This window comes from Podarcis melisellensis, assembly GCF_964234715.1.
Source record: "Podarcis melisellensis genome assembly, chromosome: 15".
NCBI lineage: Eukaryota > Metazoa > Chordata > Lepidosauria > Squamata > Lacertidae > Podarcis > Podarcis melisellensis.
In genome coordinates this window covers 41711597-41726883 of record NC_138532.1, presented here as the reverse complement: position 1 = coordinate 41726883, position 15287 = coordinate 41711597, and the positions used below count along the sequence as shown (strand labels likewise).

Below are 15287 nucleotides of genomic sequence, written 5' to 3'. Positions count from 1 at the left end.
CTGAGGTTGCCAGAGCCGTCCGCCTGAACCATTTTGGAAACAGCTGGCTGGCTTGTTGGACCTTGCCTGTTCTTGTAAAGCCAGGGCAGGGAGTCTGCAGCTGCCCAGATGTTGCAAGGCAGCCAACGCCACGAACAGGAAACCTGCCCACGTTGCTTATTCAATTCTTTCCAAGAGCCAAAAAGAAATAAAAGCAGCGCCCGTCTTATTTTGATGTGCAAAATATTTAATAATTTTTTTAATGGCGGGGGCGGGGGGAGAGAAAGGCAGCTGCGTCTAGATTTTAAGATGTGGCAAAACCCCACCACCACCCTGTTTCACATGCAAGCACACCATCTTCCTTCAAAAACTAATTTTAGCAGCCCTTTGCATTTCTGGAAGGCAGCCCAGAACGGAGGCAGTCTGGCATAAGAACCGGGCACACACACACACACACACCATGCCCAAGAAAAAGAAGGGAGCAGTAGATATTTCTCTGCCACCCACTCTGAGGAAGGCAGAAGCCGCAGCATTTGCGAGAGCTGTAGGGATACAGCAGAGACATCTGGAGGTGTGTTTGGCCAGGAAACGTTCCCTCAGGCAGAAGGCAGTTTGGGAAGACACCCCCCCCTTCCCTACTCCTCTCCTCTGTTCAACCTCTTCGCAGCAACCCCCACCTCCCCAAAATCTACGATGGGTAACCTATGGCTCTGTGGGTGTTGCTAGACACCAAATCCTGTCAGCCTCATGGCCTTGACCAGGCGTGATGGGAGCAATTTATTGACATATTTGTTTCTTCCTGCTCTGGAGAGTAGGACTTGAACCTGTGGCTACAAGTGAGAAGGAAGGAGATTCTGACTAAACATCAGGAAGAAGGTTCTGTTTGGCAGTGAAACAGACTCCCTCAGGAGGTTGTGGCCTCTCCTTCCTTGGAGGTTTTTAAGCTGAGGTTGAGTGGCCCTCTGTAATGGATGCTTTAGCTGAGATCCCTGCATGACTTAGGTGTAACTAGGGTCTGTTCGAAGTAAAACTTAGGCCCCTTCTGCTCTATATATTTCAAGCCCTATCACAGCTTTGAGCAGCTGTGCCTTCCCTCTAAGACTCCTGAGAATTCCAGTTTTTTAAAGAATATATAAAAAAATAAAAATAAAATAAATGTCCAGTAGCACCTTAGAGACCAACTACGTTTGTTCTTGGTGTTAGCTTTCGTGTGCATGCACACTTCTGAGTTGTTAGGAGACACACCCCCCCCCCTCACAAACAGGACTGACTGTGAAACCACTGTTTAAAATGGCATCATAGTCCTTTAAATATATACTGCCGGCAGGGCCTTAAATACAACCCACGTGAATTAATGGAGGGAGAGAGGTATGGGTCTCAGCGCATGTGTGAGGTTCATTCTACTGAATCCCAGGCTGCCCACCACTGGGATGAGAGAGAGTAAGGAATGGCTATTTGGAGGAGACAAGAGGAGGCAGCTGAACGTGAGTTTTGAGATGTCCTTTTGTAATGACCAGAAGGAACAGCATCACTTCCCAGCAGCCGCATAAAAACAGACCTGCCACAGGAGTTGATGAATAAACAGGAAGCTGGGAGAGGACTATTTTTACTGACAATGGGGAGGAAATGCTGTCAAGGCCACGGCCTCCACCAGAGCAGCCCCTTGGAAGGGTTGGCACAGCTTTGCTCACTCCAGGGAGAGGATCGCTCTGAAACCACCAACATCTACAAAAAAAAAAAAAAGGAGTCCCAACAGCAGGAATTTGCTTGGTCAGGAAGGGATATCTGCTCCCTGAAATTAGGAGCTGCCTTATTGGAAACGTGGGTGGCACTGTGGGTTAAACCACAGAGCCTAGGACTTGCTGATCAGAAGGTCAGCGGTTCAAATCCCCGCAACGGGGTGAGCTCCCGTTGCTCGGTCCCTGCTCCTGCCCACCTAGCAGTTCGAAAGCACGTCAAAGTGCAAGTAGATAAATAGGTACCGCTCCGGCGGGAAGGTAAACGGCGTTTCCGTGCGCTGCTCTGGTTCGCCAGAAGCGGCTTAATCATGCCGGCCACATGACCCGGAAGCTGTACGAGATGAGCGCCGCAAGCTCAGTCGGTCACGACTGGACCTAATGGTCAAGGGTCCCTTTACCTTTACCTTATTCTGAATTGGGGAATTGCTCCATCCAGCTCTGTATTCTTGACACTGACTGGCAGCAAATCTCCAGGGTTTGTCTACACTCAGAGCTGTAGACAGGAATGAGCTCGATGGAGTATTGGTTTGACTCAGGAAAAAGCAGCCCCCTTCTTTAACCCACCCTCGATTCAGAACCATGAGGACTGGAGTCTTGGTTTTTGTTGCTGAAGAGCACCTGCTTGGCAGGTAGAAGGTCCCAGGTTCAATCTAGCAGTGTCTTCAGGTACAGCTGGGGAAGATTCATAGACTTATAGAACTGTAGAGTTGGAAAGGGCCCCCCAGTGGTCATCTAGCCCAACCCCCCCACAATGGAGGAATCACAGCTAAAGAATCCCTGACAGCTGGCCATCCAAGCTCCGTTGGAAAACTCCAATGAAGGAGAGACCACCACCTTCCAAGGTCAAAGAATCATAGCTCTCCTGAAACCCTGGATAGCTGCTGCCAGTCAGTGTAGGCAATACTGAACTAGGTGAGCCAATTGAACTCTGCATATTAGGCAGTAAATAAGGCAGATATGAAAGTCACCTGTTCATTCAGAGCTATGAGGACTAGACTCTTGCTTTATTTTGAAGGAAAGGATCAGAACCCAGTGGAACAGCATCTGCGTTGCACACAGAACACTCCAGCTTAAATCCCCAACATCTGCTGGTAGGACTGAGAATGTGTCCCCATCTGAAACCCTAGAGAGCTGCTGCCAGTCAGTGCACATAACCACCAGCTAGATGCCCCAAAGGCTTAACTCCAGATAAAGGCAGCTTCTCATTTTCCTAAATCCTTACTCAGCCACATGTTTGTTCAAATCGTACGCAGCAGAAACGTCAAGGGCCGAAGCACAACTGAACAGCACCTAACACATTAGCCAAAAAATATATATTGGGGTGGGGGGATTGAGGTATGCTCCCACTCCCTGCAGGCTATGGGGTGTGATAGGGAGACAGGAGGTGGCGGCTGATGCCTCACAGCAACTCCCTCCCTCCCTCCCCACCCCCTGAGCCACACTTCGCACCGGCTCGCTGTTGGTTCCCGAAAGCCACCCGTCAAGAGCCATTCTGGTTCAATTACCTCTCTGATTAATATATTTATCAAGGCAAAAAATGAATCACGGGTTCAGTCCTTGCGCTGTCATGGGTGACAGATGGGCCACTCTCCACCCACCCATTAAATTCCTCTCTCCGCTCCCTCCGCCTGCTCCAAACCTCTCCCAGTGTTTCCTGTCGCCACGGAGCCCTGATCAACACCTGCCACTTTCACCCGGGCTCCCCTGGCATGCAGGCTCTCTGTTGCAGCCCCACAGTGGCACCGTTACAGATGCAAATCCGTCGAGCCGCGGCTTACGTTTATCAACATGCACTTAGTTTTATGGGACAGGGTTAAGTGCAAAAATAAAGCCCTGCCCCGATGAGCTTACAATGAGTTGGATTGACTTACAAGCCTTTGTTAGTACTAGGTAGCATATTTTTGGAAAAAAACCAGGGTTGGAAACCTCCGGTTCGTGTGTCTAATTAGCTGCCTGGTTTAATTCCACTCACCTTGCAAATTTGGCCCGTGGCGGGTATGAGAGACACCCCAGGCTAAAAATGTTCCCCACTCTGATATAAATTAATAAACAAACTGCCATCTAAATATTGAGAAGACATCTGAAGGCAGCCCTGTATAGGGAAGCTTTTAATGTTTGATGTTTTAATGTGTTTTTATATTTTGCTGGAAGCCGCCCTGAGTGGCTGGGGCAACGCAGTCGGGTAAGAGGCATATAAAGAAGAAAATTATTATTATTATTATTATTATTATTATTATTATTATTATTATTCCATTCCTCTGAGAGGAGGAGGGTCCCGCTTCTGCCCAGCCCAGTCCAAACCCTAAAAGGGATGAATCAACACATTCTCAACCACCGACTAGATTTCCTTAATGGAGCAACGGCAATCATTTTCACCACACCTTGATTCAAATTTGGCAAAGTCTTTGATGGGAGATAGGGGGCAGGAACAAATCACAAGAGCAGATTTCAACTGGTCCACAAAACGCTAGACACCCCTGAGAATTTTTTCTGCTGGATCAGGCCTGATATGCCCCTCTAGTCCAGCATCCCATTCTCGCAGGGGCCAACCAGATGGGGAGCCCACAAGCAGGTCCTGAGAGGAAGAGCAACCCTCCCCACTCCTGATTCCCAGAATGCAGAGTTTAGCGCGGTGCACTGGAGCCAAGCAAGTGGGCGGCGGGGGTCCATGGGCTGGTTAAACGACCCCCCATGGGCCGCTTGTGGCCCATGGGCCTTAGGTTGCTGACCCCTGGTGTAAACCTCTTTTAAAGCCAGCCAATGCTTTTGAATTATGGTGCTGGAGGAGACTCTTGAGAGTCCCATGGACTGCAAGAAGATCCAACCGATCCATTCTGAAGGAAATCAGCCCTGAGTGCTCACTGGAAGGACAGATCCTGAAGCTGAGGCTCCAAGACTTTGGCCACCTCATGAGAAGAGAAGACTCCCTGGAAAAGACCCTGATGTTGGGAAAGATGGAGGGCACAAGGAGAAGGGGACGAGAGAGGACGAGATGGTGGGACAGTGTTCTCAAAGCTACCAGCATGAGTTTGACCAAACTGCGGGAGGCAGTGGAAGACAGGAGGGCCTGGCGTGCTCTGGTCCAGGGGGCCAGGAAGAGGCAGACACGACTAAACGACTAAACAAAAACAACAAAAGCCAGCCAAGTTGTTGGCCATCTCTGCATCCTGTGGCAGTGAGTTCCATGGTTTAGCAATGTGCTGCATGGAGAAGCCCTTTCTTTTGCCTGTCCTGAAACTTCCAATGTTCAGCTTCATTGGATGTTCGTGAGTTCCAGCATCGTGCAGGAGAAAAGCTTTTCTCTGCTCACTTTGCCCACAACAGGCATCCTTCTGTACACCACCTCTATCAGATTTCTGCTTATTCCCCTTTTCTCTAGAAAAGAAAGCTGCCAACACTGCAACCTTCCATCACAGGGGAGTCATTCCAGGCCTTGGATCGTTTGGGCTGAAGCTTTTCCCAGCTCTACAATATCCTTTCCGAGTTGAGGCGACCATAAATGTACACAGTATTCGACGTGTGAACCGGAATTTGTGTAAAGGCATTGCAATAATTGGCAGCTTTAATTCTGATCTCTGATAGGGAATTGTTTATAGCTGCTGCACACTTGAGCCTAAGAGGATTCTCCCTCCTATAACTCAGAGTTGACACCAGGCAGGACAGCACCCTCCCCTCTAGTCCCACTTGGATGGGGCTGTCAGCCTCTTTAACAACAGTATAGTCAATTACTGGCTCAGCACCATCCATCATACGGGGTTGGGGATGCAGCCATAGCTCCCTCTCCTCTCTCAGGTGCACTATTTCTGATGTATTGGTGTGTGTGTGTGTGTGTGCGCGCGCGTGTGTGCCAATGCTTATGTCACCAAAGCAACGTCCTCCGTGTGCAAGAGGAGGGTATCAACAGGATCTGCTGAGTCCCGAGGTTTGCAGAAGTACCAACCCGCCCAGAAAACCTGAAGTGTAGGGGAGAGAACCCCAAAATAGCCCAACTGAGTATACACAGCATGCCCAGAGGTCACTTAATGTCGACAGGTTGGGCGGGATGGAAAGCCAGGTGAGAGGAGCAACGGAATGGAGTATACTGGAGCAGGGCAAAGCAAACAAACTGGGACCCTTATCAGGAGCAACGCTTTGCTGTAGGCCCCACCGGATGATCAATGATTTGCAAGGTGGTTTATTTTATGGCAACAACTCTAATTTACACACTCCCTAACACCCATCATTTGCACAGATCAATGCCAGACTAAGAGACAGGTGCACAGGGCAGGGTGCTCTTTGCCCCATCTAGCTTACTATTCTCTACACTGACTGGCAGCCACTCTCCAGGATTTCAGAGAAGAGAATGGAAGGGAGAGAGTCTGCATGCAGAAGGTCCTGGGTTCAGTCCCCAGCTCCTCCAGGCAGAGCTAAGAAAAGAGACTCCTGTCCGAAACCCTGAAGAGCTGCTGCCAGTCAGAGCAGGTAGCACACAGAGGTAGAAGGGAGGTATAGTCCGACTTGGTGCGTATGTATAGCAGCTGCACAGCCACAGAAAGGCCCTCTCAAGCCAATCCCTCCATATTGGGGATGGAGGAGGTTAAATAGATTAGCTGGGCCAGTCTGCTTTCCCACCCAGTTCCACGGGGCACAGACCCCTGGCGTCAGCAATCAGCCCGTCTGCCTTGAGGCTCCACCTTAATCAGGTTAAGCCTGCTAACTGCTGGCCAGGGTATCCACCAGTTCCTGAAGAACTTCGCAGGGGGAACAACAAAAGCCACCCAGACTTAGGGAATTTAATTAGGTTACTTTTAAAAAAAGGTTAGCGTTGTATAATCTTTTTTTAATTAACCTTTGTGGGGAGTCCCAATTGGATATTCCAACCGGCTTGCAAAACAGCTGGGAATACTTTCCCTGAAAGAGATTTCCTTCCATAAGGGGTGCCCTTGTCAATCCTGTCTCTCCTCCCCCCCCCCAAAAAAAAATCCAATTAAGTCAGAACGAGGGAGACGGTGGTGAAAGCCACATGCCCTCCTATTGAACAGTTTTCACCTCGGTAATCCTGTTGACTGGGTGGCAGCTACGTAAGAGGGCTGGCTGCAATCTGCTTACATTAAACACCTCCCCAGCCAGATATTCTTCTAGACATGAGCAGGGAGGATTAAGCAAATGCACAACATCCCTGCGGAGGCTTGCAACATGACGGCCCCTGGGCAGAGACTGCTTCTCTGCAGTTGAGAGACAGGTGTTACTTCGGAGGACAGCAAAACAAGCATTTTGGAAAGAGGTTTGTTGTTCACCGCACAATTGGGACACCTCTTCACATGCAACTTTTGCAGGACGGCTCCTAAGCTGAGTTTTCGTCTTATGTTTGGATGCAACAGGACCACATTTTGAATGGAGATGGAATGTTGCTTCAGGGTTCGAGAAACCCTTTCCTGCCACTTTGGACCAGAGGCTCAGAGAGACATGGCATGGCTTTGCCTTAAAAATAAAAGCTACGCAGGAAAGGTTCCTGAATCCAAAGAGCTGCCAGCTTTCAGGAAGGTCCTTTTTACAGGCAAGGGCTTTTTTAAAAAAAGAGAGAGACGAGGGAATCTGAATTGGCTCTCCAATGGGTCCGTAAAGATGCAGGGATTGACGCACAACCTGCCAAGTGTCCTCCCCTGGAAGGCATAAATGCTTACCTGGCAGAGCTTCAGAGCAGCTGTTGGCAAGATGCCCGCTCCTTTCAGGGAGACGAGGCAAGGGGGGAAGGGAGACGGAGTCCTGCCCACAAACAGATCAAATAATGATAATCGCAGGCTTTCACCAGACCAGTCTTATATAGACCAGTTCACGGAGGGTAAGACTATAGATGGCTGCCAGAAACAACAACTCTTATGTTCTGCCACCTGTGACGGAGGCAGCATGCCTCTGAACGCCTGTTGCTGGCCACCTTGAGGGGAAAAGGGCTGTTGCTTTCATTCCTCGCTTGTGGGCTTCCCACTGGGGCATGTGGTTGGCCACTGGGAGGCCAGGACACTGGTCCCCTTTGGCCTGATGAGCAGCTGGGCTCTTCTGGTTGTCATAGCTGGGTCAAGCGGCTCACATGGAACTCTCCATGGTGCTGATAAAAGCTTGCTACCTGGGTGCTTCTTCCGGGTGGATCAGGCTTCGGCCACAACAGTGGTGGGGGACTCACAGCCTTCCAGAGGTTGCAGGGACCCACAGTCCCAGCATGACCAATGGGGAGGGACGATGAGAGCTGTGATCCACCAACACTAGGCGTGGGGTTACCGGTCCTCCTTAGTTTCTCAAGGGAGGGGAGAGGAAACAGTGAACCCACTTTTGCACATTGCCCTGTCAACTGCAAGACAAAACCTACTTCTTTACTGCATCAGTCACAGTTCACTATGGCAGGGGGACCGTAGGATATCTGCCTTGCATGCAGAAGGTCTCAAGATCAATCTTTGGTGGAATCTCCAGGTAGGGCTGGGGAAAGTCTCCCTGGTTGAAACCCTGCTGCCAGTCTGTGTTGGCCACACAGAGGTAAATGGATCAATGCTCTGACTCCATCTAAGTTAGGTTAATTTTCAAACAGCCTTTAACTCTGGGGTGTCTTTTTAAGCATAAACCACAACACTTCTGTCCTTGGAGATACCATTTAGAAAGTGTTAGAAACTACTACTACTATTATTGTTGTTGTTGTTATTCATAAGAAACAGCTCATGGCAGTCCTCCCACACGACAGCCTTATCAACTTGCCGGTGATCCATAGCGGCCCCGTAAATCTCTCTCAGATGAGCCCCGAAGCTTTTGAGGAGGCGCTAGACACCCAGTGACAGATGCTAGAATCACCCCCCTTCCCTCAGCACCCCCCTCCCTGCAAAATGCTGCTTTTCTTTTAAGAAAATGCATCTGGAACCCTTGAGATTTTGGGATGGGGAGCATGGGAAGGATTATTGGACCTGGAATTGGATTAAGCCGTTGGCGACAACAGCCAGTTAGCACAGGGGGGCGGAATCCATATGCGAATGCCATGTGGCGTCTCCGTGGGTGGCCGAGGAAGATGCAAGGAGCGCCCGGAGGCAGAACGGAAGCACATAGTTAAACTGTGGAACTCGCTCCCACAGGAAGCAGTGATGGCTACCAACTTGGACGGCTTCAAAGGAGCATTAGGCAATTGTTTTGAGGAGGAGAGGGCTATGGGTGGCGACTAGCCAAGGATGGCTGTGCTCTGCTACCGTAGTCAGAGGCCGCGATGCTTCTGAATACAAGTTGTGGACTAATAATAATAATAATAATAATAATAATTTATTTATATCCCGCCCTCCCCAGCCAAAGCCGGGCTCAGAGGGGCTAACAACAGTAAAATGATAAAACATTCTAAAATCATTTCATTATAAAATTAATTCAAGTCAGATTAATAGCAACCATTGGGCTAGAGTTCTTTGAGGATTGCCAAAGGAGGGAGTCAGGTTGTGCCCTGGCCTGTACTCCACCGGGAGCCAGTGCAGCTGATATAGCACTGGGTGAATGTGATCTCGCAGCGAGGACCCCGTAAGGAATCTCGCCGGGGCTTTCTGCACCCGCTGGAGTTTCTGGGTCAGTCTCAAGGGCAGCCCCACATAGAGCAAGTTACAATAATCCAGTCTGGAGGTGACCGTCGCGTGGATCACAGTGGCTAAGTCAGGGCGAGAGAGGTAAGGAGCCAACTGCTTAGCTTGGCGGAGATGAAAAAATGCCGCCAATGATAATTTCTGAAAAAATTATCAGAACATTTTGGACAGTATAAACGCACCAGGAGAATATAGGGAGCTGTCTTATTACTGACCATTGGGTCAATCCAGCACAGAAGAGTTTGCACTGAATGGCAATGGCTCTCCAGAATTTCAGGTGGGGAACATTCCCGGTCCTAACTGGAGATGCCAGCAATCGAATCTGCAAAAAAAGCAAGTGTTCTCCTACTGATCTAAAGCTCCTCGCCTAAAAATAAACCACGATTCCAGGCCTCATGGTTCTGAATCAAAGGTTCAGGAGTAGATGAAGTTGTCTTTGTCAGATCTTTCTCTCCTGTAGCTTAGTACTGTCCACACCGACAAGCAGCAGCCCTCCAGGATTTCAGGCTGGTGCCCTGCACTGAATCAGACCATTGGGTCTATCTAGCTCAGTGCTGTCTGCACTGACTGGCAGCTGCTCTGCAGGTGATATTCTCAGCCCCGCCTGGATATGCTGGGAATTGCAAAGCAGGGCTCTGTCACAGACCTACATCCGTTCCCCACTCAAAAAACAAAACAAAACACCCCATATGATGTTACTGGAAACCACCTTATTTAAAATTCAGCTTGCTTTTGGGCTCTTTCTTTTAAACAGCAGAGAAATGGTTCCTGCCGCCCACTCCCTCCAGCTGCTGAAAGCTGCTCAATGTGATTTCTTATCCTTCTTGCAGACTGCTAGAAAACCGGCAAAGTGGAGGTCTTTGCTACTTTCAGCCCTTGCACATTTTTGTACATCTTTACTCCAAATCATCTTTGCTCAAATGGGGATGGGTAGGAGGAAACGTAATCCTTTTTCTTAAAAAAAAAATTAAACAAAAAGGTTGGGGAACTGTTGCAAGGATTTTAAAAGCCCTCTGGAGAGGAACTGGCTTGGTTGTTCTTGTTGTTTTTAATGCTTATTTTCAAGATCCAAGCTCTGAAATGTTCAAGTTTCATTTTCCTGGCATTGGTGCAAAGGTACCAACCTGAAGTAGGCTTAAGGATGGGAGAGAAATTTAATTTTGTTTGCAGATTGGTTCAGAAACCGGCAGATTAGGCAGTTTCCCATTACAACGCAAGAAAGGTAACCCAACAATCCTTTGAAATCTACCATTTGTCACAATTTTGCAACCCCAACCAAGCCAAAGGCATGTATTAGGAGGAACTGTGCATCAAAATGTATACTTTAGTGAAACTCTCTCTCACACACACATGCATATTAGGGGAAACTGCTTGCAGAAAAAATACAGTGGTACCTCAGGTTAAGTACTTAATTCGTTCCGGAGGTCCGTTCTTAACCTGAAACTGTTCTTAACCTGAAGCACCACTTTAGCTAATGGAGCCTCCTGCTGCCGCCGCATGATTTCTGTTCTCATCCTGAAGCAAAGTTCTTAACCCAAGGTACTATTTCTGGGTTAGCAGAGTCTGTAACCTGAAGCATAGGTAAGCTGAAATGTCTGTAACCCGAGGTACCACTGTATGTATATTAGTAAAAAATGCATAGAAAAATGTGAATTGTGAGAAATTCACCCTAAAATGCTAAATAATTTTCATGAGAGTCTTCCTGTCTCCCACATCCTAGTCCAACACTCTTACCATGACAGCCACACTGGCTTTCCGATGTGGAAATGCGAAAAACTGAATTGGAGATTGGGGAAAAAATGGGAAGCGGTGGAGGTAACTGTGACACATTTGCTCATCCTTAATCCGGAGCTAAGCAGCGTCACCCCTGACAGACCCCATTGCCATTGTACCCCCATGTCTAAAAGGGAGGAAAGAGACTCCAGTAACGAAATAAAACAAAGGATCCCTGGGAGGTGGAATTGAGAGATTCCACGCTGTAGGTAAACAGACTACAGAACTGGAAGCTTTATTGACAAAGGAGAATTTATTGTTCCATGTATAATCAAGCTAATGAGGTCATTTAAGACGTTTGTCCCTGCCTTTTCCTCCTGGCCTCAGCGCACAAACCATGGCTCAGGAAGCACCATGCCTCTTAATTTCAGATCGCTGTGGATTAATGGTGCTTTGAAACGCGGTGCCTTTTCCAGTCAACGGTAATAATCTGAAATCAATTGGGATTCAGGTCACAAGGATACTCTTGGGTACCTCATGCCGCTCGCCCATCCCTCCTCCCCTCCACCTGCTAGCTTTGGTCTTCTTCATCAAGAAACCCAGGCGCTGTCTCCGCTTGAACAGCAAAAGCTGCAAAAATAAATAAATATTGTCATTGTGGCTTATCTAGCTATCTATCTACTGGCACGGGGGGCAGATGGGAAGAAGAACAGGTAAAGAATCGCAGGAGCAAATGTACACCCTTCCACAGGGTTCTGTGGAGAGCGCTCACGTTCTCCGTAAAACAAGGCGAGGCAAACTTAAGTTTCTAGTCCACTATGTGTTCCATGGAGAAGGTCCACATATTCTCAGCGGTGGCGCATCTAAGTTTCTAGTTCACTGGAGCAAAACATTTTTTTAAAAAAAAAGTATAGAAAAACCCCAGTAGCAAAGAAGGAATAAGCTCAAGGAAAAATTCAGCGAATATAAATTGATAAAAGCAACAAGGAAATAGGAAACATTTTTTTAAAAATAGAATAATAACATAGACATAATATATAAGATTTATATTGTTCTATAGATATGTACCTATCTACACCCACACAGTTAGAACTGGATATGGAACAACTGATTGGTTCAAAATTGGGAAAGGAGTACGGCAAGGCTGTATATTGTCTTCCTGGTTATTTAACTTATATGCAGAATTCATCATGCGAAAGGCTGGGCTGGATGAATCCCAAGCCGGAATTAAGATTGCTGGAAGAAATATCAACAACCTCAGATATGCAGATGACACAACCTTGATGGCAGAAAGTGAGGAGGAATTAAATAACCTTCTATTGAGGGTGAAAGAGGAGAGCGCAAAATATGGTCTGAAGCTCAACATCAAAAAAACAAAGATCATGGCCACTGATCCCATCACCTCCTGGCAAATAGAAGGGGAAGAAATGGAGGCAGTGAGAGATTTTACTTTTTTGGGCTCCATGATAACTGCAGATGGAGACAGCAGTCACGAAATTAAAAGACGCCTGCTCCTAGGCAGAAAGGCGATGGCAAACCTAGACAGCATCTTAAAATGCAGAGACATCACCTTGCCAACAAAGGTCTGTATAGTTAAAGCCATGGTTTTCCCAGTAGTGATGTATGGAAGTGAGAGCTGGACCATCAAGAAGGCTGAACGCCGAAGAATTGATGCTTTTGAATTATGGTGCTGGAGGAGACTCTTGAGAGTCCCATGGACTGCAAGAAGATCAAATGTATCCATTCTGAAGGAAATCAGCCCTGAGTGCTCACTGGAAGGACAGATCCTGAAGCTGAGGCTCCAAGACTTTGGCCACCTCATGAGAAGAGAAGACTCCCTGGAAAAGACCCTGATGTTGGGAAAGATGGAGGGCGCAAGGAGAAGGGGACAACAGAGGACGAGATGGTGGGACAGTGTTCTCGAAGTTACAAACATGAGCCTGACGAAACTGCGAGAGGCAGTGGAAGACAGGAGTGCCTGGCGTGCTCTGGTCCAGGGGGTCACGAAGAGTCGGACACGACTAAACAACACCCACACAGTTGAAATTCTTCTTTAGAAAATTAAATGGCTAAATCAGGGATGGAGAACCTCTGGCCCTCCAAGCCTCTCTATCCGGCCCTCTGGATTCTTCCTAGGCCACACCTCCCCTTGAGTGTTTTTGCCTGGCTGGAAATGTGCCTTTTATCTCTTATCATGCCTGGATGGAGGATGAAGAGAGGGGTTTGTGAATGTGGGTGTAGAAACTAGCCTACTGCAGCAAGGCAAGATTCACATTTCTGCCTCTGCCCACCAGCGGCACCCAGAAGGCTGCTCAGAAGGAAATACGGCCCTTGGGATTCTAAAGGTCCCCCTTCTCGGAAGAATTACCAACGAAAGAAGAATGGGGGGTGAAACTGATGGACTATGCAGAATTAGATGAATTAACAGGAAGGGTTCAAAACCTGCGCGACCAGAAATTCTTAGAAGACTGGAGTAAATTTACGAACTGTTTGAAAAGTAATTCTAATGAACAGATTATGCTAGTAGGCCTTCAATACGTTTTGTAAGGAGGACTATTTGAAATATTGCAAGAAAGACTATGAGGAGAGTTATTAGTTAATGATAATTAAGAATAATAGAGAAATTAAGAAATGCAGAATAAGTGATAAAGAACAAAAAAATCATCAGAGGTGTTGACAGAAGTCTAAAACATTGTATAAGATATGAAATTATGTTACATGATTGTTGGAAATGATATGTTAAAAAAAAATTAAAATGTTTGTGTATGTATGTAAAAGGTAAAGGTAAAGGGGCCCCTGACCATTAGGTCCAGTCGTGGCCGACTCTGGGGTTGCAGCGCTCATCTCGCTTTATTGGCCGAGGGAGCAGGCGTACAGCTTCCGGGTCATGTGGCCAGCATGACTAAGCCGCTTCTGGCAAACCAGAGCAGCACACGCTGTAGACCTTCCCGCCGGAGTGGTACCTATTTATCTACTTGCACTTTGATGTGCTTTTGAACTGCTAGGTTGAACTGCTAGGTTGGCAGAAGCAGGGACAACGGGAGCTCATCCTGTCGCGGGGATTCGAACTGCCAACCTTCTGATCAGCAAGTCCTAGGCTCTGTGGTTTAACCCACAGTGCCACCCGCGTCCCTATGTGTGCGCTCGCGCGTACACACACACACACAAATAAAAAAATAAATAAAAGGTCCCCCTTCTCTGCTGTAAACAGTTGATCCAGTTAAACTCGCAGATACAAGTTTCAAAAAAGGACAGTTTATAGACTTACCCGCAGCTGTCTGAATGTAGCCAGCCAGGGTGCAGACCCTCCTCTCGCACGGCCCGCTGGGAAGGAAGATCACAATGACAGCCAGGAGGGAGCTGAAGGCTAGGAGAGCACAGCCCCCCGAACAGAGCACAGCACTCGTCTGAAAATATGAATTAAAAAAAAACACTTTCATTGTTACAGTTATACTTCCCTTTCCTCCAAGTTCTCCTCTTCCCTCTTTTTATCCTCACAACCACCCTGCGAGGTAGGTTAGGCTGAGAGCCTGAGCCCAAAGTCACCCAGCGAGTTTCTGGCTGAGTGCGGGATTTGAACCCTGGTCTCTGGGATCCCAGTCCCGCACTCTAACCTCTACACCACACAGGCTCTCTGATGCACCACTGTTCAGTTAGCATACATTGACCTCTGGTTATCTGCTTCAAGCCAAGAAATTAAGCGGTGTGCCATCATAAGTACGGTGGGTAAAAAGTCAACAGTTCTGGGGGATTCAAACAAGCTGGAGCCACATGCACTTCCAATGGGAATGGGGGCTCTGTAGAGCACCAGATTTTGCTGGACACCCAACTCAGACAAAGAGGTTTAGAGTGTTAAAATCGAGATGTAGAAATATGGAAATAACGACGAGAAGCAGGATTGAGATTTGGAGATATGCTTCAAGGTCCAGACTATGGGAAGTCCAAAAATTAATAATTACAATTTGGAAGATAATTTGATCTTTTTTATTTTAGTTTTTTATTTTTATTGGATTATGACTTGATATGTTAATTGGATGTTTTTTATTGGAAACTTAATAAAAACGATTTAACAGCAAAAAAAGTTAAACCCACCCCAACCCCCCAAATGGCCTGACAACGTCTCCTACTCAGTGAGTTCCCAACTGGGTGTGTCTGGCGGGGAGAGGGAATTGGCTTGCTTGAGCCCTTAATACAATACCTGGGAAGAAAATGTTGGGTTGGGGGTGAGGCAGGACATGTGAGCCAGGAGATTAAACCCTCTTTAGGGGCTGGACCTGGA

General features: G+C 47.6%; 1 protein-coding gene across 1 annotated transcript in view; it reads right to left on the bottom strand.

Annotated features, from left to right (window-relative positions):
* The window catches only part of LHFPL7 (LHFPL tetraspan subfamily member 7), a 72430-nt gene that overhangs the window by 38879 nt on the left and 18264 nt on the right, over positions 1-15287 (bottom strand). Inside the window, exon 3 of the mRNA XM_081890663.1 lies at positions 14277-14415. Within this exon, the coding sequence (XP_081746789.1) occupies positions 14277-14415 (139 nt within the window). The remainder of the gene's footprint in view (positions 1-14276; positions 14416-15287) is intronic.